The sequence below is a fragment of the Hemitrygon akajei genome, chromosome 28, assembly GCF_048418815.1.
Source record: "Hemitrygon akajei chromosome 28, sHemAka1.3, whole genome shotgun sequence".
NCBI lineage: Eukaryota > Metazoa > Chordata > Chondrichthyes > Myliobatiformes > Dasyatidae > Hemitrygon > Hemitrygon akajei.
Window position 1 is genome coordinate 40,491,627 of NC_133151.1, and position 24,277 is coordinate 40,515,903.

Consider the following 24,277-nt stretch of genomic DNA (forward strand, 5'->3'; position numbering starts at 1 on the left):
CACCACCTCTTGCACGACCAACAGAACACTATGCACCACCTCTTGCACCACCAACAGAACACTACGGATCACCTCTTGAACCACCAACAGAACACTATGGATCACCTCTTACACCACCAACAGAACACTATGCACCACCTCTTACACCACCAACAGAACACTATGTACCACCTCTTGCACCACCAACAAAACACTACGGATCACCTCTTGCACCACCAACAGAACACTATGCACCACCTCTTACACTACCAACAGAACACTATGCACCACCTCTTACACCACCAACAGAACACTATGCACCACCTCTTACACCACCAACAGAACACTATGCACCACCTCTTACACCACCAACAGAACACTACGGATCACCTCTTGAACCACCAACAGAACACTATGCACCACCTCTTACACCACCAACAGAACACTATGGATCACCTCTTGCACTACCAACAGAACACTATGGATCACCTCTTGCACTACCAACAGAACACTATGCACCACCTCTTGCACCACCAACAGAACACTATGCACCACCTCTTGCACCACCAACAGAACACTATGCACCACCTCTTGCACCACCAACAGAACACTATGCACCACCTCTTGCACCACCAACAGAACACTATGCACCACCTCTTGCACCACCAACAGAACACTATGCACCACCTCTTGCACCACCAACAGAACACTATGCACCACCTCTTGCACCACCAACAGAACACTATGCACCACCTCTTGCACCACCAACAGAACACTATGTACCACCTCTTACACCACCAACAGAACACTACGGATCACCTCTTACACCACCAACAGAACACTATGCACCACCTCTTGCACCACCAACAGAACACTATGCACCACCTCTTGCACTACCAACGGAACACTCTGCACCACCTCTTTCACTACCATGGACTTGTTTCTGAGTTTTTTTTGAATACTAATGGCCTTTTTTGTGTGTTTTGTTCTTCACAGTTTACTTACATAGTTCAGTTGCCTGTAGCTACATGCCTGTGATGCTGCTGCAGACAGGTTTTCCCACTCTACCTGTCCCTGTGCACCTGATCATAAACTTGACTGGACTAGATCACAGCTGCTCTGTACTTTAACTCCATTCTCCTGCCAGAGATTTAAATTCCTTCTTGTAAATATCACTGACGACCTGTCCTGGTTGAGCCATACAAACACTGCTGCTAAAAAGCAAACCAGTGCTTCTACTTTCTCAGAAGTCTATGAAAATTTGGCACAACTCCAGTGCCAAGCCATACCCTTCCCAAGGTAGTAAGGACACGAACTGCGAACACAACCCAGTCCAGCACACAAACCAGCCTCCTCCTCTTGTAGCACAAGAGATTCTGCAGGTGCTGGAAATCTTGAGCACCACACCCAAAAATGCTGGAGGAACTTAGCAGGTCAGACAACATCCATGGAGAGGAATGGAGCAAACATTTTGAGTTGAGACCCTTCATCACAAGGGACTTCTTTGTCTCTCTCCATAGACGCTGCCTGGCTTGCTGAGTTCCTCCAGTATTTTGTGTGTGTTACTCGTCCATATTGACTCTGTCTGTACTACCCGCTGCCTCGGGAAAGACGGCAACATTATCACCGTCCTTGGTTATTCTCTCATCTCTCCTCTCCTGTCGGACAGAAAGTACAAAACCTTGAGATCACGAAGCACTAGGTGCAAGGTCAGCTTCTGCCCGCTGTTCTCAGACGCTTGAAAATTAACTCCTGACCTCCCAGCCTGCCGGAACAACTCAGCAGGCCAGGCAGCGTCGATGGAAAAGAGCAAACTGTTGATGTTTCGGGCCGAGACATTTCACCAGTTCTGAAAAAGGGCCTCAGCCTGAAACATCGACTGTTTCTTGCTCCTTGGACGCTGCCTGACCTGCTGAGTTCCTCCAACATTGGCTGTGCGATGCTTTCGATTTCCAGCAGCTGCGAGTTGTGTTTGCGATTCTCTTACGCCTGATTTGTCTGCCTGCACGTTCCCTAGTAACTATAACACGCTGCAATTCGTACGAGCTCGAGGTACTGACGGCCAGAACGATCTGTTTGGATGTTTGCTGCTCGACAGTCCACTCTTCCTCAAACACCACTTACCACAGGAGCAGAATCAGGCCATTCAGCCCATCACATCTGCTCCATCATTGCAGATTCATTATACCTCTCAACCCCATTCTCCTGTCTTCTCTCTATAACCTTTGATGTCTAACCTGTCTAATCAAGAACATCAGCTTTAAATATGTCCAATGTCTTGGGCTTCACAGCCGTCTGTAGCAGTCATTTCCACAGATTCAACACTATCTGGCTGAAGAAATTCCTCCTCAGCTCCGTTCTAAATGGACATCCCTCTATTCCCCACTATAGGGAACATCCTCTCCACATCCACTCTATCTGTGTCCTCTGGTCCTGGACTCCCCCACTATAGGAAACATCCTCTCCACATCCACTCTATCTGTGTCCTCTGGTCCTAGACTCCCCCACTATAGGAAACATCCTCTCCTCTCCACATCCACTCTATCTGTGCCCTCTGGTCCTAGACTCCCCCACTATAGGGAACATCCTCTCCACATCCACTCTATCTGTGTCCTCTGGTCCTAGACTCCCCCACTATAGGAAACATCCTCTCCACATCCACTCTATCTGTGCCCTCTGGTCCTAGACTCCCCCACTATAGGAAACATCCTCTCCTCTCCACATCCACTCTATCTGTGCCCTCTGGTCCTAGACTCCCCCACTATAGGGAACATCCTCTCCACATCCACTCTATCTGTGTCCTCTGGTCCTAGACTCCCCCACTATAGGAAACATCCTCTCCACATCCACTCTATCTGTGTCCTCTGGTCCTAGACTCCCCCACTATAGGAAACATCCTCTCCTCTCCACATCCACTCTATCTGTGCCCTCTGGTCCTAGACTCCCCCACTATAGGGAACATCCTCTCCACATCCACTCTATCTGTGTCCTCTGGTCCTAGACTCCCCCACTATAGGAAACATCCTCTCCACATCCACTCTATCTGTGCCCTCTGGTCCTAGACTCCCCCACTATAGGAAACATCCTCTCCTCTCCACATCCACTCTATCTGTGCCCTCTGGTCCTAGACTCCCCCACTATAGGAAACATCCTCTCCTCTCCACATCCACTCTATCTGTGTCCTCTGGTCCTAGACTCCCCCACTATAGGAAACATACTCTCCACATCCACTCTATCTGTGTCCTCTGGTCCTAGACTCCCCACTATAGGAAACATCCTCTCCACATCCACTCTATCTGTGCCCTCTGGTCCTAGACTCCCCCACTATAGGAAACATCCTCTCCTCTCCACATCCACTCTATCTGTGTCCTCTGGTCCTAGACTCCCCCACTATAGGAAACATACTCTCCACATCCACTCTATCTGTGTCCTCTGGTCCTAGACTCCCCACTATAGGAAACATCCTCTCCACATCCACTCTATCTGTGTCCTCTGGTCCTAGACTCCCCCACTATAGGAAACATCCTCTCCACATCCACTCTATCTGTGTCCTCTGGTCCTAGACTCCCACACTATAGGAAACATCCTCTCCACATCCACTCTATCTGTGTCCTCTGGTCCTAGACTCTCCCACTATAGGAAACATCCTCTCCACATCCACTCTATCTGTGCCCTCTGGTCCTATACTCCCCCACTATAGGAAACATCCTCTCCACATCCACTCTATCTGTGTCCTCTGGTCCTAGACTCCCCCACTATAGGAAACATCCTCTCCACATTCACTCTATCTGTGTCCTCTGGTCCTAGACTCTCCCACTATAGGAAACATCCTCTCCACATCCACTCTATCTGTGTCCTCTGGTCCTAGACTCTCCCACTATAGGAAACATCCTCTCCACATCCACTCTATCTGTGCCCTCTGGTCCTAGACTCCCCCACTATAGGAAACATCCTCTCCACATCCACTCTATCTGTGTCCTCTGGTCCTAGACTCCCCCACTATAGGAAACATCCTCTCCACATCCACTCTATCTGTGCCCTCTGGTCCTATACTCCCCCACTATAGGAAACATCCTCTCCATATCCACTTTCCAATGCCAGCACATCCTTTCTTAGATAAAGGGCCCAAAACTGCTCACGATACTCCACGTTCAGTCGGACCAATGCCTTACAAGGCTTCAGCATTACACCCTTGCTTTTATATTCCAGTCCTCTCGAAATGAATGCTAGCATCTCATTTGCCCTCCTCACCACCGGATCAACCTGCAAGCTGAATGCTGCACTAGTCCCTTTGTGCATCCGATTTCTGAATTTCCTTCAAAGTGGCCATCCTCCCTCTCACACCCCACCGAAGCTGCTTGTTCCTCTGGGTTCCTACAGGACACTGCTGCTCCGCAATTGAGCCTGGATTTTATTGGGACTGGTTTGCACCGCTCGTCCTTCCCTCCTGCGGCCGGCTCACCTTTGAGTCCGTGAGGGCTGTGATCCTCCCTTTTCCGACATTCACGACGGCCGACACGAAGCTCTGTGCGTGGCCCCTCCTGCCCTCCATCTTCCTTCTCCTTCCCGACTCTTCATTCGAGTAGAAGTGCGAGTCCTCATCTTCCGAGTCAGAGTCTGGAGAAAAGAGAGCCAGTGATTTGATTCCTCAAAGCCAGCAGGCCACGTACCCACACCTTACACAGCCAGTTCCTGATCGGCTTCCGGGAGCACATACCATTGTGGTGTTTAAAAAAGAGAGCCAGTGATTCCTCAAAGCCAGCAGGCCACGTACCCACACCTTACACAGCCAGTTCCTGATCGGCTTCCGGGAGCACATACCATTGTGGTGTTTAAAAAAGGCTCTTACTGTGGTGTCAGGAAGTTTGTAAACCCTGTAGAATTTTATCTATTTCTGTGTAAATATGACATAAAATGTGATCAGATCTTCCCACAAGTCCTAAAACTAGATAAAGACAATCCAATTAAATAACACAAAAAACATTATACTTGTTCATTTATTTAATGAGAAAAATAATCCAGTAGTACATGTATTTGTTGGAGAAAGTAAGTGAATCTTTGCTTTCAGTAACTGGTGTGACCCCCCTTGTACAACAATAACAACCAAACGTTTGCAGTCACCGTTGATCAGTCCTGCACATCAACTTGGAGGAATTTTAGGCCATTCCTCCTTACAAAACTGCTTCAACTCTGGGACGTTGGTGGGCTTCCTTGCATGAACTGCTTGCTTCAGGGCCTTCCACATTTCTACAGGACTTTGACTCGGCTGTTCCAGGGCACGTTTCTCTTCCTTTGAACCATTCTGATGTTGATACGTTCTTGTCTTGCTGCATTGTCCAACTTCTATTAAGTTTCAGGTCACGGACTGACATTCTCCTGTGAAATGTCTTGATACAATTTGGAATTCATTGTTCCCTCAATGACTGCGAGCTGTCTAGGCCCTGAGGCCGTGACGCTCCTTTCACCGTGCTTCACAGCTGGGTGAGGTTATGGTGTTGGTGTGCAGTACCCTTTTTCTGCCAAAATGTTCACTTTTGGCTCATCTGTTCATCATCAGAACACTGTCCCAGAGGTGTTGTGAAACATCCAGGTGATTGTTTCTAAACTTGAGATATGCAGGATGTTTCTGTTTTGGAGAGCAGCGGTTTCCTCCGCGGTCTCCTCCGCGGTGTCCTCCGCAGTTTCCTCCGCGGTGTCCTTCCGTGAACACCATCCTTGTTTGGTGTTGTTCGTGCATGTGAACAGAGACTTGGGTTCTTGCTCACCTCCCACAGCATCGCTCGGCGTGAACTCTGCAGAATGCTCCCTCCTAGGAAGACTACAGAGTTTCTTACATCTACAGACGATTTCTCTTACTGTGGACCGATGAACACTCAGGTCTTTAGAAAAGCTTTTGTAGCCTTTTCCAGCTTCACGTACTTCTATAATTTTTCTAAAGTCCTCTGAAAGTTGTTCTGATCGAGGCACGGTGCACATAAACAGATCTTTCTTGAGAAGAGCAGACTCTGTCAGTAACCTGACTTTGTGCGTCTTCTTTAAAGGGCAGGTCACCTCTACAACCCACACCTCCAATCTCACCTCAATGATTGGAACGCCTGACTCCAAGTAACTTTTGTAGAAGGCATTAACCCAAAGGTTCACAAACAATTTCCAACAAATGCATGTAATATTGGATCATTTTTCCTGAATAAATTAACAAACAATAATATTTGTGTTATTCATTTAACTGGTTTCTCTTTTTCTAGTTTCAGGACATGCATGAAGATCTGATCACATTTCAGAATCAGAATCAGGTTTATTATCGCCAGCATGTGACGTGAAATTTGTAAACTTAGCAGCAGCAGTTCAATGCAATACATAATCTAGCAGAGAGAGGAAACAACTATAATAAATAAAATAAAACCTAATAAATAAACAAGTAAAACAAATAATTAAACAGTTACATATATTGAATGGATTTTAAAAATGTGCAAAAACAGAAATACTGTATATATTAAAAAGTGAGGTAGTGTCCAAAGCTTCAATGTTCATTTAGGAATCGGATGGCAGAGGGGAAGAAGCTGTTCCTGAATCGCTGAGTGTGTGCCTTCAGGCTCCTGTACCTCCACCCTGATGGTAACAGTGAGAAAAGGGCATGTCCTGGGTGCTGGAGGTCCTTAATAATGGACGCTACCTTTCTGAATCACCGCTCCCTGAAGATGTCCTGGGCACTTTGTAAGCTAGTGCCTAAGATGGAGCTGACTAGGTTTACAATGTTCTGCAGCTTCTTTTGGTCCTGTGCAGTAGCCCCTCCGTACCAGACAGTGACGCAGCCTGTCAGAATGCAGTAGACCCTCTGTACCAGACGGTGACGCAGCCTGTCAGAATGCAGTAGCCCCTCCGTACCAGACAGTGATGCAGCCTGTCAGAATGCAGTAGCCCCTCCGTAACTGACAGTGATGCAGCCTGTCAGAATGCAGTAGCCCCTCCGTACCAGACAGTGATGCAGCCTGTCAGAATGCAGTAGCCCCTCCATACCAGACAGTGATGCAGCCTGTCAGAATGCAGTAGCCCCTCCGTACCAGACAGTGACGCAGCCTGTCAGAATGCAGTAGCCCCTCCGTACCTGACAGTGATGCAGCCGGTCAGAATGCAGTAGCCCCTCCGTACCAGACAGTGATGCAGCCTGTCAGAATGCAGTAGCCCCTCCGTACCAGACAGTGACGCAGCCTGTCAGAATGCAGTAGTCCCTCCGTACCAGACAGTGACGCAGCCGGTCAGAATGCAGTAGCCCCTCCGTACCAGACAGTGACGCAGCCGGTCAGAATGCAGTAGACCCTCCGTACCAGACAGTGATGCAGCCTGTCAGAATGCAGTAGCCCCTCCATACCAGACAGTGACGCAGCCTGTCAGAATGCAGTAGCCCCTCCGTACCAGACAGTGATGCAGCCTGTCAGAATGCAGTAGCCCCTCCGTACCAGACAGTGATGCAGCCTGTCAGAATGCAGTAGCCCCTCCACACCAGACAGTGATGCACCCTGTCAGAATGCAGTAGCCCCTCCGTACCAGACAGTGATACAGCCTGTCAGAATGCAGTAGCCCCTCCACACCAGACAGTGATGCAGCCTGTCAGAATGCAGTAGCCCCTCCGTACCAAACAGTGATGCAGCCTGTCAGAATGCAGTAGCCCCTCCGTACCAGACAGTCATACAGCCTGTCAGAATGCAGTAGCCTCTCCATACCAGACTGTGACTCAGCCTGTCAGAATGCAGTATCCCCTCCGTACCAGACAGTGACGCAGCCTGTCAGAATGCAATAGCCCCTCCGTACCAGACAGTGATGCAGCCTGTCAGAATGCAGTAGCCCCTCCGTACCAGACAGTGACGCAGCCTGTCAGAATGTTCTCCACGGTAAAACTATAGAAGTTTTTGAGTGCATTTGTTGACATGTCAAATCTCTTCAAACTCCTAATATAGTTGCTGTCTTGCCTTCTTTACAACTACATCAGTATGCTGGGACCAGGTTAGATCCTCAGAGATCTTGACACCCAGGAACTAGAAGTTGCTCACTCTCTCCACTTCTGATCCCTCTGTGAGGATTGGTATGTGTTCCTTCATCGTACCCTTCCTGAACTCCAAAATCAGCTCTTTCGTCTCACTGACGTTGAGTGCCGGGTTGTTGCTGCGGCACCATTCCACTAGTTGGCATATCTCACTCCTGTACTCATATTTATGCAGAAATAGAGAAAACTCTACAGAGTTCACAAACTTCCCAGCACCGCTATATATAAACATAACTACACAGGGAATGGAGGAATATGGATCATGTATTTAGCAAAGGGACTTAGTTTAATTCAGCATTGTGTTCTGGGCAGACACTTGTTCCTCTAATAGAAACATTGGCATTGTTTATCATGGCAGTGTGGCACTCCGGAAACGTGGTCGACAGCCCACGCCGACATTCCTAGCGGCCAGAGCTAATTATTGTCCTTGTTTCAAAATGTGCTAGTGGAATTATGGCGAGATGTTCAAGTTCATTACTATAGTCTCACTATCGGAAGCATGTGGAAGCATTGGAAAGGATACAGAGGAGATTTACCAGGATGCTGCCTGGTTTAGAGAGTATGTATTATGATCAGAGATTAAGGGAGCTCGGGCTTTACTCTTTGGAGAGAAGGAGGATGAGAGGAGACATGATAGAGGTGAACAAGATATTAAGAGGAATAGACAGAGTGGACAGCCAGCGCCTCTTCCCCAGGGCACCACTGCTCAGTACAAGAGGACATGGCTTTAAGGTAACAAGAGGGAAGTTCAAGGGGGATATTAGAGGAAGGTTTTTCACTCAGAGAGTGGTTGGTGTGTGGAATGCACTGCCTGAGTCAGTGGTGGAGGCAGACACACTAGTGAAGTTTAAGAGACTACTAGACAGGGAAATGGAGGAATTTAAGGTGGGGGGTTATATGGGAGGCAGGGTTTGACGGTCAGCACAACATTGTGGGCCGAAGGGCCTGTAATGTGCCGTACTATTCTATGAATCTTCATTTATTATTATATTTTAGCTCAGGTTCTACAGTTGCTCACTTGTTGCCAGTTGAGATGAACAAGCTCGCCTCGTCTGTCATTGTGGACAGAATGCTCACTACATTGCCGTCGGCAGTGGGATTAGAAACTTACATCAGATGGAGCGCCTTAAGACTCAGGGAATAAGGTGCCTCCCCCTCACCGCAAAGACGGGACGCCGACCCAGAGAGAGAAACTGGGAACCGAGTATCGTGGGAACCAAGCACGAAACACCGGCAGGGTGAAAGTACCCAGGCTCCCCAATCCGGGAGACACGACAGAATTCATCACCTCCTCCCTCACAGTCTGCAGCCGATGGGAATCCGGGAGACACGACAGAATTCATCACCTCCTCCCTCACAGTCTGCAGCCGATGGGAATCCGGGAGACACGACAGAATTCATTACCTCCTCCCTCACAGTCTGCAGCCGATGGGAATCCGGGAGACACGACAGAATTCATCACCTCCTCCCTCACAGTCTGCAGCCGATGGGAATCCGGGAGACACGACAGAATTCATCACCTCCTCCCTCACAGTCTGCAGCCGATGGGAATCCGGGAGACACGACAGAATTCATCACCTCCTCCCTCACAGTCTGCAGCCGATGGGAATCCGGGAGACATGACAGAATTCATCACCTCCTCCCTCACAGTCTGCAGCCGATGAGAATCCGGGCGACATGACAGAATTCATCACCTCCTCCCTCACAGTCTGCAGCCGATGGGAATCCGGGCAACGTGACAGAATTCATCACCTCCTCCCTCACAGTCTGCAGCCGATGGGAATCCGGGCAACGTGACAGAATTCATCACCTCCTCCCTCACAGTCTGCAGCCGATGGGAATCCGGGAGACAGAATTCATCACCTCCTCCCTCACAGTCTGCAGCCGATGGGAATCCGGGCAACGTGACAGAATTCATCACCTCCTCCCTCACAGTCTGCAGCCGATGGGAATCCGGGAGACACGACAGAATTCATCACCTCCTCCCTCACAGTCTGCAGCCGATGGGAATCCGGGAGACACGACAGAATTCATCACCTCCTCCCTCACAGTCTGCAGCCGATGGGAATCCGGGAGACACGACAGAATTCATCACCTCCTCCCTCACAGTCTGCAGCCGATGGGAATCCGGGCAATGTGACAGGCACAATCAACAGCGCCAGAGTAAGAAGGCGACCAGCGGGTCCCTGCAATTAATGCCACAAGGTGCACCCTGAAGATCTCCAGATACAATGGTTGCAGCTGCGTGGAGCCTTACCGGGTCAAATCGAACCTGCCCCACCGAAACGGCGGTGCTCCTCGCCCTGGTCTGAAAGGGGAGGCCTTGCAGGCTCCCCTGACCAAGCTGCGTGTCTACAGGGCCTGCGAGGTGGCGTTTCGGGCACAGGCAATCGGAGGAAGCAACGAGAGAAGAACTGGTAGCCAGCAAGCCGTGTGGGGTGTGAGCAGATTTCCACCACCATGCTCAGCGTGGCTGCCCCAGTTCCCTCCCGGGGCCCAGGGGTCAAGCTTGCCCCCGTGCCTTTGTAAGGGGGCTGATGCTGGAGAGCCTTCAGCAGCAGGTTCGCCTGACATCGCCTTCTTCGCTGGCTGAGACACTGGCAGAGCTGGAGAGGGTAGAAGCCGTTTCAGTCCCCCGTCGCCCCATGCCACGAGCCGGGCTGGTGTCACTGAGGCCGAGGAGGAGCCCGCGAGACAGGTCCGACCAGCGCCGGGTGCAGCAGAGCAATCTCTGCTACGGGTGCCAGGTGACCTGGGGCCAGCCCGGACAGGCCACACTCTACCTCGGCTCTCCAGCAGGGCAGCTCCCGGAAGCGGAACAGGCCGGCTCAACAACCAGCACTGGTCTCACAGCGTCCCGCCGCCCGGGATCCAGCGCAGAGGCCCAACGCAACACAGCTGCCGGCGACCTCCCCTCCGCGGACGAGCAGGAGAGCCCTGTACTGTCAGCGGGTAACGTGACGGTTCCACCTCTCAGAGCCACGATCCGGGGCTGGCTGGTCTCCGCCCGGGATCCAGGGACGGAAGCCCCGTACTGTCAGTGGGTAACGTGACGGGTTGCTGTCCTGGCGGTGGTCGTTTTCCACCTCTCAGAGCCGCGATCCGGGGCTGGCTGGTCTCCGCCCGGGATCCAGGGACGGAAGCCCTGTACGGTCAGCGGGTAACGTGACGGGTTGCTGTCCTGGCGGTGGTCGTTTTCCACCTCTCAGAGCTGCGATCCGGGGCTGGCTGGTCTCCGCCCGGGATCCAGGGACAGAAGCCCTCTACTGTCAGCGGGTAACGTGACGGGTTGCTGTCCTGTCGGTGGTCGTTTTCCACCTCTCAGAGCTGCGATCCGGAGCTGGCCGGTCTCCGCCCGGGATCCAGGGACGGAAGCCCTGTACTGTCAGCGGGTAACGTGACGGGTTGCTGTCCTGTCGGTGGTCATTTTCCACCTCTCAGAGCTGCGATCCGGGGCTGGCTGGTCTCCACCCGGGATCCAGGGACGGAAGCCCTGTACTGTCAGCGGGTAACGTGACGGGTTGCTGTCCTGGCGGTGGTCGTTTTCCACCTCTCAGAGCCGCGATCTGTACATGAGCTGACAGGGCCGGCCACTTCAGGGTCCAAAAGACCACCGGCAGGCTCCACGAACGCTCCTACTGGCCCGGACGCAGGGCTGCAATGCTTCCACATCCCAGAAGGGGCCAGCCTAGGGCGCCGATGCAGCAGTCCATGGTGGGGGCCCCAGTCCTGCCCCTCCGCGAACGCTCCTACTGGCCCGGATGCAGGGCTGCGATGCTTCCACATCCCAGAAGGGGCCAGCCTAGGGCACCGATGCAGCAGTCCGTGGTGGGGGCCCCAGTCCTGCCCCTCCGCGAACGCTCCTACTGGCCCAGACGCAGGGCTGCGATGCCTCCACATCCCAGAAGGGGCCAGCCTGGGGCGCCGATACAGCAGTCCAAGGTGGGGGCCCCAGTCCTGCCCCTCCCGGACAGGAATTATCCCGGAAGCTTGGAAGCCACTGGACCACACCTCCAATGGTATACAGGGTGCAGTTGAACGCCGCGTCCCAACGCTCACTCTGATACGGACAGTACACAAGCCGGGTGTTTGTACGCTGGGAAGGGTCAATGCTCAGGTAACGGTTTCTTCCATCCTCTGCAATGCTGCTGGAGAGCTGACCAGCGTACAAACCTGAAATCAACTTCAGAGTCTGAATGAATTCCTTACGTTCCAATGAAACGCAGGAGGAGGAGGAAGAAATATCCTTCCCCACCTGTGTCTCCGTGGGATAACGGACTCCAGTCTGGGACTGAGGGGGAGAACCTGGGTAGATGATGGGAACATGGGGAGGATAAAATGGCTGCTGGTCAGCACAGACTCAATGGGTCGAAGGGCCTGGTCCCATAATGTATCTCTCTACAGCTCCATGAACCGGGGGAAAGGCGAGAAGGAAGGAAGTTCCCGAGGTTGGGATCAAACGCTTCCCAGCAGCCTAACATGGCGCTGTGGTATACAATACCGTCTGAGCAATGCCTGAGCAGGCTGGGGGTATTCCTCTTTGGAGTGAAGGAATAGGTGAGGCAAGTGGCTAAAGGTGTAGCTGATAAGAGGCAAAGACAGAGAGGGCAGCAATGGTTAATACGAGAGGGCATCATTTTAAGGTGATCGGTCAGGGTAGAGAGTGGTGGGTGTGTGGGAAGTCCTGCCAGGGGTGGTGTAGAGACAGATACATTAGGGACATTTAAGGTGATCGGGGGTAAGTGGTGGGTGTGTGGAACGTCCTGCCAGGGGTGGTGTAGAGACAGATACATTAGGGACATTTAAGGTGATCGGGGGTAAGTGGTGGGTGTGTGGAACGTCCTGCCAGGGGTGGTGTAGAGACAGATACATTAGGGACATTTAAGGTGATCGGGGGTAAGTGGTGGGTGTGTGGAACGTCCTGCCAGGGGTGGTGTAGAGACAGATACATTAGGGACATTTAAGGTGATTGGGGGTAAGTGGTGGGTGTGTGGAACGTCCTGCCAGGGGTGGTGTAGAGACAGATACATTAGGGACATTTAAGGTGATCGGGGGTAAGTGGTGGGTGTGTGGAATGTCCTGCAGGAGGTGGTGTAGAGACAGATACATTAGAGACATTTAAGGTGATCGGGGGTAAGTGGTGGGTGTGTGGAACGTCCTGCCAGGGGTGGTGTAGAGACAGATACATTAGGGACATTTAAGGTGATCGGGGGTAAGTGGTGGGGGTGTTGAACGTCCTGCCAGGGGTGGTGTAGAGACAGATACATTAGGGACATTTAAGGTGATCGGGGGTAAGTGGTGGGTGTGTGGAACGTCCTGCCAGGGGTGGTGTAGAGACAGATACATTAGGGACATTTAAGGTGATCGGGGGTAAGTGGTGGGTGTGTGGAACGTCCTGCCAGGGGTGGTGTAGAGACAGATACATTAGGGACATTTAAGAGACTCTAACGTAATCACATGGATGATAGAAAAGTGGAGGGTTGTGGAGGGTTAGATTGATCTTGGAGTAGATTAAAAGATCGGTACAACATCGTGGGTCGAAGGTTGCAGTGTTGTATGTGGACAGCATGAAAACAGGCCATTTGGCCCAACAGGCCCATGATTGCCACAATCTCTCCATCTCACTCTAAACCTCTCCTTTCCATGTACTTATACAGTTGGGAGAGGTGGTGGAGAAGTTCCAGGTTGAGCCTCACGTTCCCCAGTCTCCCAGCCCTTCCTACATTGGTTTAGCCACCAGATACGGCCCCTGTGCCAGCCAGCATGGCCCCTTCTCTCTGCCTGTGCTTCGGGGAGGGAGCTTACACTAAGCTCCCCGTGCTTCGGGGAGGGAGCCTACACTAAGCTCCTCGTGCTTCGGGGAGGGAGCCTACACTAAGCTCCTCGTGCTTCGGGGAGGGAGCCTACACTAAGCCCCCGTGCTTCGGGGAGGGAGCCTACACTAAGCTCCTCGTGCTTCGGGGAGGGAGCCTACACTAAGCTCCTCGTGCTTCGGGGAGGGAGCCTACACTAAGCCCTCGAGCTTCGGGGAGGGAGCCTACACTAAGCTCCTCGTGCTTCGGGGAGGGAGCCTACACTAAGCTCCCCGTGCTTCGGGGAGAGAGCCTACACTAAGCTCCTCGTGCTTCGGGGAGAGAGCCTACACTAAGCTCCTCGTGCTTCGGGGAGGGAGCCTACACTAAGCTCTTCGTGCTTCGGGGAGAGAGCCTACACTAAGCTCCTCGTGCTTCGGGGAGGGAGCCTACACTAAGCTCTTCGTGCTTCGGGGAGAGAGCCTACACTAAGCTCCTCGTGCTTCGGGGAGGGAGCCTACACTAAGCCCTCGTGCTTCGGGGAGAGAGCCTACACTAAGCTCCTCGTGCTTCGGGGAGGGAGCCGACTCTGAGCCCTCGAACTTCGGGGAGGGAGCCTACACTAAGCTCCTCGTGCTTCGGGGAAGGAGCCTACACTAAGCTCCTCGTGCTTCGGGGAGGGAGCCTACACTAAGCTCCCCGTGCTTCGGGGAGGGAGCCTACACTAAGCTCCTCGTGCTTCGGGGAGGGAGCCTACACTAAGCTCCCCGTGCTTCGGGGAGGGAGCCTACACTAAGCTCCACGTGCTTCGGGGAGGGAGCCTACACTAAGCTCCCCGTGCTTTGGGGAGGGAGCCGACTCTGAGCCCTCGAACTTCGGGGAGGGAGCCGACTCTGAGCCCTCGAGCTTCGGGGAGGGAGCCGACTCTGAGCCCTCGTGCTTCGGGGAGGGAGCCGACTCTGAGCCCTCGTGCTTCGGGGAGGGAGCCTACACTAAGCTCTCGAGCTTCGGGGAGGGAGCCTACACTAAGCTCTCGAGCTTCGGGGAGGGAGCCTACACTAAGCTCCTCGAGCTTCGGGGAGGGAGCCTACACTAAGCTCCTCGTGCTTCGGGGAGTGAGCCTACACTAAGCCCTCGAGCTTCGGGGAGGGAGCCTACACTAAGCTCCTCGTGCTTCGGGGAGTGAGCCTACACTAAGCTCCTCGTGCTTCGGGGAGGGAGCCTACACTAAGCTCTCGAGCTTCGGGGAGGGAGCCTACACTAAGCTCCTCGAGCTTCGGGGAGGGAGCCTACACTAAGCTCCTCGTGCTTCGGGGAGTGAGCCTACACTAAGCCCTCGAGCTTCGGGGAGGGAGCCTACACTAAGCCCTCGAGCTTCGGGGAGGGAGCCTACACTAAGCCCTCGAGCTTCGGGGAGGGAGCCTACACTAAGCCCTCGAGCTTCGGGGAGGGAGCCTACACTAAGCTCCTCGAGCTTCGGGGAGGGAGCCTACACTAAGCTCCCCGAGCTTCGGGGAGGGAGCCTACACTAAGCTCTCGAGCTTCGGGGAGGGAGCCTACACTAAGCTCCCCGAGCTTCGGGGAGGGAGCCTACACTAAGCTCCTCGTGCTTCGGGGAGTGAGCCTACACTAAGCTCCTCGTGCTTCGGGGAGGGAGCCTACACTAAGCTCCTCGTGCTTCGGGGAGGGAGCCTACACTAAGCTCCTCGTGCTTCGGGGAGTGAGCCTACACTAAGCTCCTTGTGCTTCGGGGAGGGTGCTCACCCAGTCTGAACGCCGACTTGCAGAGCCGGAAGTTGTCGTGTGCAAAGGGTGCTCCCAACATCGAATTCAGCGGTAGAGGGTTGATCCCAGTGGTGTCGGTGCTCTGTAAGGAACTGTCCAGCGACGGCCCTGTCGGTGTCCACATCAGCAAGTCATTGTTAAACCTGGCAGGGTAACAGGAGCAAAACAAACCGTTACCCTCACTTACCCTGTGTGGGATGTGCAGTCCCTACTCCCACCCACACACACACTCCCCCCACCCATACACACACACTCCCCCACCCATACACACACACTCCCCCACCCACACACACACACACTCCCCCCACCCATACACACACACTCCCCCACCCACACACCCACACACTCCCCCCACCCATACACACACTCCCCCACCCACACACCCACACACACACACACTCCCCCCACCCATACACACACACTCCCCCACCCACACACCCACACACACACACACTCCCCCCACCCATACACACACACTCCCCACCCACACACCCACACACCCACACACTCCCCCACCCACACACACACACTCCCCACCCATACACACACACTCCCCCACCCATACATACACCCACACACACACACTCCCCACCCATACACACACACTCCCCCACCCACACACACACACACACACTCCCCCACCCATACACACACACACACACACTCCCCCACCCACACACACACACACACACTCCCCCACCCATACACACACACACTCCCCCACCCATACACACACACACTCCCCCACCCATACACACACACACACACACTCCCCCACCCACACACACACACTCCCCCACCCACACACACACTCCCCCACCCACACACACACACACTCCCCCACCCACACACACACACTCCCCCACCCACACACACACACACTCCCCCACCCACACACACACACTCCCCCACCCACACACACACTCCCCCACCCACACACACACTCCCCCACCCACACACACACACACTCCCCCACCCACACACACACACACTCCCCCACCCAGACACACACTCCCCCACCACATACACAATCCTCAACAGCCCCCCAAATATACACACTCCCCACCACTCTCCCCCACCCACCCCACACAAACACTCCCCCAATCGACCCCACACCCCACCCACCACACACTCCCCCACCCATCCACTACACTCACTCCCCCACCCACCCCCACACACACTCCCCCACCCACCACACACACCCCACCCACCCCCACACACACCCCACCCACCCCCACACACACCCCACCCATACTCCCCCCCACCACACACATACCCCACCCACCACCACACACATACCCCACCCACCCCCACACACTCCCCCACCCACCCCCACACACACTCCCCCACCCACCCCCACACACACTCCCCCACCCACCACCCCCACACACACTGCCCCACCCACCACCCCCACACCCCACCCACCCCCACACACACCCCACCCACCCCCACACACACCCCACCCACACTCCCCCCACCACACACACACTCCTCACCCAACACCATGCAGACACGTACAGAAAGAGAACAACACTACCCTCGTCTTCATTCTGATCAGTCTCACTGCAGGTGACCCTAACCCTTGTCCCCCACCCACACACACTGGTACTGGCCCACCCCACATCACAGGAGGGTCCCTTCCTGACAAATGCTCTTGGGACAGACAGACAGTTCACAAGCCAGAGGTGCGGCTGTGAACCAAGTTAGCTGTCCCTGAATCCCACCAGCCCCTCTCCCAAACGCTCACATTGATATACAGGCTGTGAATTATTAAGGTCCCACACCACCAGGTTCAGGAACAGTTATTACCCTCAACCATCAGGCTCCTGAACCAGTGAGGATAACCTCAACTCTGAACTGATTCCATCGGGAAGGAGGTACAGGAGCCTCAGGTCCCACACCACCAGGTTCAGGAACAGTTATTACCCTCAACCATCAGGCTGCTGAACCAGAGGGGATAACCTCAACTCTGAACTGATTCCATCGGGAAGGAGGTACAGGAGCCTCAGGTCCCACACCACCAGGTTCAGGAACAGTTATTACCCCTCAACCATCAGGCTCCTGAACCAGTGAGGATAACCTCAACTCTGAACTGATTCCATCGGGAAGGAGGTACAGGAGCCTCAGGTCCCACACCACTAGGTTCAGGAACAATTATTACCCCTCAACCATCAGGCTCCTGAACCAGTGAGGATAACCTCAACTCTGAACTGATTCCATCGGGAAGGAGGTACAGGAGCCTCAGGTCCCACACCACCAGGTTCAGGAACAGTTATTACCCCTCAACCATCAGGCTCCTGAACCAGTGAGGATAACCTCAACTCTAAACTGATTCCGTCGGGAAGGAGGTACAGGAGCCTCAGGTCCCACACCACCAGGTTCAGGAACAGTTATTACCCCTCAACCATCAGGCTCCTGAACCAGTGAGAATAACCTCAACTCTGAACTGATTCCACAACCTATGGACTCATTGTCAAGGACTCTACAACACATGTTCCCAGGATTAATTAATTAATCAATCAATCAACTATTTATCAATTTGTATTTGCAGAGTTTGTCTTCTTTTTCGGGGGTTGTCAGTCCTTGTGTGTAGTTTGTCATTGATTCTATTGTACTTCTTTGCTCTACTGTATGACAATGAACCTCAGGGTAGTGTACACATGCACTTTGATGATTTTATTTTGCTGCTGCCGTTTTGTTGCTTGCCGTGTTCTGCGTTGCCCTGTGGGCTTGCGAAGGAATGTGTGGGCTGCACCCTTGGCTATGCTGATTGTGCATGTGAACGACACATTTCACTGTATGATTCGATGGAAACGTGAAAATTAAACTTGAATCTTGTATCGTGAGAGTTAGAAGGAGCGTGCAGAATTTCAAAGTTCAAAAAGCACAGTTATTATCAAAGTACATTCACGTCACCATACATAACCCTGAGATTCATTTCCCTGCATACCCAAAAAATCCAAGAAATAATAGAATCAGTGAAAGACCCGGCCCAACAGGGCAGATGAGTGTGCAAAAGACAACAAATGGTGCAATATAGAGAACGTGAGATGAAGAATCCTTGAAACCGAGTCCACAGGCTGTGGGAACAGTTGAGTGATGAGTGAAGTTATCCGCTCTGGTAATAACTGTACCTGAACCTCCTCAGCCTTTGAGCTGGTGTCACCTCTCTAAAACGGAAGGCCATTAGGTGCTTGAAGGCACCAGCTGCACCGTGACAGGGATGAAAATAGATTAGTCGCTGCAAAGCACCTTTGGGACCCGAGGCTGTGCAGAACGGAAACTTTTCATTAACTGTGCAGCTCTGCACCTTGTCACAGGAAGTTGTGAGCACAGCCCAGTCCGCAAACTCCACGGACTCTGTCTGCAGTTCTCGCTGCCTCGGTAAGGCAGCCAGCATAATCAGAGACCCCACCCACCCCTGTTCTCCCCTCTGCCATCAGGCAGAGATATAACAGCCCGGAGGGATGTACCCCCTCTGCCATCAGGCAGAGATATAACAGCCCGGAGGGATGTACCCCCCTCTGCCATCAGGCAGAGATATAACAGCCGGGAGGGATGTACCCCCTCTGCCATCAGGCAGAGATATAACAGCCGGGAGGGATGTACCACCTGGCTCAAGGAGGGCTTCTGTCCCACTGCTGTCAGACTCTCATTCACTAAAAGATGGACCCTGGAGGTCAACCCAGAGGCTGCCAAGGGTATGGAGGGGCACTCACAGTCACAACGAGCTACAGGGCTTTGGCCAGCTGTTCACCACTTCACCCTTTGAACATGCTTTTTGCTGGGAAACCTGTGCTGAGGTATCTCTGCCTTTAGTAAAGGGAGGAGGACCACTCCAAACCTTTAGAACATAGAACAGTGCAGCACAGTACAGGCCCTTCGGCCCACAATGTTGTGCCAACCCTCAAACCCTGCCTCCCATATAACCCTCCACCTTAAATTCCTCCATATACCTGTCTAGTAGTCTCTTAAACTTCACTGGTGTGTCTGCCTCCACCACTGACTCAGGCAGTGCATTCCACGCACCAACCACTCTCTGAGTGAAAAACCTTCCTCTACTATCCCCCTTGAACTTCCCTCCCCTTACCTTAAAGCCATGTCCTCTTGTACTGAGCAGTGGCGCCCTGGGGAAGAGGCGCTGGCTGTCCACTCTGTCTATTCCTCTTAATATCTTGTACACCTCTATCATGTCTCCTCTCATCCTCCTTCTCTCCAAAGAGTAAAGCCCTAGCTCCCTTAATCTCTGATCATAATCCATACTCTCTAAACCAGGCAGCATCCTGGTAAATCTCCTCTGTACCCTTTCCAATGTTTCCACATCCTTCCTATAGTGAGGCAACCAGAACTGGACACAGTATTCCAAGTGTGGCCTAACTAGAGTTTTATAGAGCTGCATCATTACATCGCGTCTCTTAAACTCTATCCCTCGACTTATGAAAGCTAACACCCCATAAGCTTTCTGAACTACCCTATCTACCTGTGAGGCAACTTTCAGGGATATGTGGACATGTACCCCCAGATCTCTCTGCTCCTCCACACTACCAAGTATCCTGCCATTTACTTTGTACTCTGCCTTGGAGTTTGTCCTTCCAAAGTGTACCACCTCACACTTCTCCGGGTTGAACTCCATCTGCAACTGCTCAGCCCACTTCTGCATCCTATCAATGTCTCTCTGCAATCTTCGACAATCCTCTACACTATCTACAACACCACCAACCTTTGTGTCGTCTGCAAACTTTCCAACCCACCCTTCTACCCCCACATCCAGGTCATTAATAAAAATCACAAAAAGTAGAGGTCCCAGAACAGATCCTTGTGGGTCACCACTAGTCACAACCCTCCAATCTGAACGTACTCCCTCCACCACGACCCTCTGCCTTCTGCAGGCAAGCCAATTCTGAATCCACCTGGCCAAACTTCCCTGGATCGCATGCCTTCTGACTTTTTGAATAAGCCTACCATGTGGAACCTTGTCAAATGCCTTACTAAAATCCATGTAGATCACATCCACTGCACTACCCTCATCTATATGCCTGGTCACCTCCTCAAAGAACTCTATCAGGCTTGTTAGACATGATCTGCCCTTCACAAAGCCATGCTGACTGGCTCTGATCAGACCATGATTCTCTAAATGCCCATAGCTCCTATCTCTAAGAATCTTTTCCAACAGCTTTCCCACCACAGACGTAAGGCTCACTGGTCTATAATTACCTGGACTATCCCTACTACCTTTTTTGAACAAGGGGACAACATTTGCCTCCCTCCAATCCTCCGGTACCATTCCCGTGGACAACGAGGACATAAAGATCCTAGCCAGAGGCTCAGCAATCTCTTCCCTTGCCTCGTGAAGCAGCCTGGGGTATATTCCGTCAGGCCCCGGGGACTTATCCGTCCTAATGTATTTTAACAATTCCAACACCTCCTCTCCCTTAATATTAACATGCTCCAGAACATCAACCTCATTCATATTGTCCTTATCATCATCAAGTTCCCTCTCATTGGTGAATACCGAAGAGAAGTATTCATTGAGGACCTCTCTCACTTCCACAGCCTCCAGGCACATCTTCCCACTTTTATCTCTAATCGATCCTACCTTCACTCCTGTCATCCTTTTGTTCTTCACATAATTGAAGAATGCTTTGGGGTTTTCCTTTACCCTACCTGCCGAGGCCTTCTCATGCCCCCTTCTTGCTCTTCTCAGCCCCTTCTTAAGCTCCTTTCTTGCTACACTATATTCCTCAATAGACCCATCTAATCGTTGCTTCCTAAACCTCATGTATGCTGCTTTCTTCCACCTGACTAGATTTTCCACTTCACTTGTCACCCATGGTTCCTTCACCCTACCATTCTTTATCTTCCTCACCAGGACAAATTTATCCCTAACATCCTGCAAGAGATCCTTAAACATCGACCACATGTCCATAGTACATGTCCCTGCAAAAACATCTCCCAATTCACACCCAGAAGTTCTAGCCTTATTGCCTCATAATTTGCCCTTCCCCAATTAAAAATTAACCCGAGCAACACACACCAAAATGCTGGAGAGACTCAGCATGGTGGAACTGAATAAACAGTCAACAGGATTTTATTCAAAGGAGGCCATTTGGCCCCTCTCCTCTGTGCCAGCCAGCTCTCCTCTGTAACGCATTTGCACTCTTTCCCCAGAGCACCGCAGATGATACACTTCCGAAAGCTCCCAGTGAAGACTCCTTCCACAACCTTTCCCACGGCACAGCAACTCATTTCCGCTCTGCTGCTTCGGTGATTTGCCAACACCTCTTCCTCGGGCTGACCAGCCGGCAAAAGTTAACACAGCACCAAAGCAACTCATCTGTCCAACAAGACATCAGTCCAACCAAGTCCCATGTTCCTGTCTGTACCCGCCCCGAAACCTTTCCAATCTATCCTGCCCATATCCCTCTCTCAAAACCTATCCAATCGTGTTCCTGTCCATATCCCTCAAAACCTTTCCAATCCATCTTCCTGTCCATATCCCTCAAAACCTTTCCAATCCGTGTTCCTGACCGTATCCCTCAAAAACTTTCCAATCCGTGTTCTTGTCCATATCCCTCAAAACCTTTCCAATCCGTGTTGCTGTCCATATCCCTCAAAACCTTTCCAATCCATGTTCCTGTCCATATCCCTCAAAACCTTTCCAATCCGTGTTCCTGTCCATATCCCTCAAAACCTTTCCAATCCGTGTTCCTGCCCATATCCCTTGAAACCTTTCCAATCCGTGTTCCTGCCCATATCCCTCAAAACCTTTCCAATCCATGTTCCTGTCCATATCCCTCAAAACCTTTCCAATCCGTGTTCCTGTCCATATCCCTCAAAACCTTTCCAATCCGTGTTCCTGCCCAAGTGTCTCTTAAATGTTGTAATTGCACACAACTTCCTCTGGCAGCTCATTCCATATACCCACCATCCTCTGTGTGAGAACCTTACTGCTCAGGTCCCCTATACGTCTCACTTTCAACCCATGCCACCTCACGTTCGACTTCCCTGCCCTGGGAAACAGGCTATTCCGTCCTGTTGGGTACCGGCCTTCACAGATCCCATTACCTTTCTTGGATTTACCCGCGTAAGCCCACGAGAAAGCGAATCTCAGGGTTGCATATGGTGCCATATAATAAATTTGAACTTATCTACGGCCTCACGATTTTATAAACTTCAGCCTCCCTCGCTCGAGGGAAAACAGTCCCAGCCTGTCCGGTGATAACTGCTGCTAACTCAAACCTCTCCAGTCCCAGTAACTTGTTTGTAAATCTTCTCTTGCTGAATTCCATCCTTCCTGTACTGGGGCGAGTAGGTCAGGGGCCATCCAGTCCAACAGAACACCCATGAGGCACAGGAGCTGACTAAGGCCATTCAGCCCATCATGATGGCTGTTTTATTTTCCCTCTCACTCATGTTCTCCTGCCTACTCCTCATAACCTTTGATGCCTTTACGCAACTGACCATCCACCTTAACTCTGCCCCTCGTGATTTTATAAACCTCAATAAGGTCACCCCTCAGCCTCCTTCGCTGCAGGGAAAACAGTCCCAGCCTGTCCAGTCTCTACTGATAAATCAAACCCTCCTGTCCCTGAAGTATCGTATATTGACTGGCTGCATCACTGAAACAGTAGTGGATACGTCCCAGTCCATCACTGGGCTATGGATAAAGCCCTCCCAACCACTGAGCACATCTACATGGACCACTGTCACAGGGAAGCAGCAGCAATCGGCAGGGACCCCCACCACCCAGGACACGCTCTCTTCTCACTGCTGCCATCGGGAAGGAGGTACAGGAGCCTCAGGTCCCACACCACCAGGTTCAGGAACAGTTATTACCCCTCAACCATCAGGCCCCTGAACCAGTGAGGATAACGTCAACTCTGAACTGATTCCATCGGGAAGGAGGTACAGGAGCCTCAGGTCCCACACCACCAGGTTCAGGAACAGTTATTACCCCTCAACCATCAGGCCTCTGAACCAGTGTGGATAACCTCACTCAACTTCACTTGTCCCAGCACTGAACAGTTCCCACAACCTATGGACTCACTTTCAAGGACTGTTCATCTCATGTTCTCAATATTTATTGCTTATTTATTTAGTTTTTCTCTTTCTTTTGTTGTCTTTTACACTTTTGTGGTCTACCCTGTTGGTGCAATCTTTCATTGGTTTATGGTCGTTGCATTTACTGAGTATGCCCGCAAGAAAATGAATCTTAGGGTTGTATACGGTGACATGTACTGTATGTACTTTGGTAATAAATTTACCTTGAACTTTGAAGTTAACCCGAAAGGATTCCTGAACCATGTCAGTTTGCGCCTGAATTCTCTCCACATTTAGAAAGCAATTTCCACCTTTATTCACTCTGCACCACTTCCCTGCCCGAGACCACTCCGTACAACACAACTGGTCACTTCATCCATTGCTACCATGGTCAGATACACCTGCATCAGGTAGACCGTGTCGAGCCAGGTTTACCCTCCTGACTCCAGGCAGCTCAGTCCATTAGGATCCGGCGTGCTGGGTCCGTGCTGGTCCTGCCCAGTTACACGGTGCCAGGCATTGAAACACCCAGTCGGGAGTGTCTGCACTCTCGCTGTCTGAAAAGCAATGGGCCGTGGAGGGGACTCCGCTGGAGTCAATCCTGAAGACCTACCCTGCTGCTGCCCACTCTCATCTCCCT

The 24,277-nt window shown here is 52.1% G+C and overlaps 1 protein-coding gene across 1 annotated transcript in view; it reads right to left on the minus strand.

Moving 5' to 3' along the window:
• The window catches only part of LOC140717863 (autophagy-related protein 2 homolog A-like), a 319,916-nt gene that overhangs the window by 151,824 nt on the left and 143,815 nt on the right, over window positions 1–24,277 (minus strand). The window contains 2 exon segments of the mRNA XM_073031584.1: window positions 4,442–4,596; window positions 15,577–15,740. Coding sequence (XP_072887685.1) covers window positions 4,442–4,596; window positions 15,577–15,740 — 319 coding nt within the window.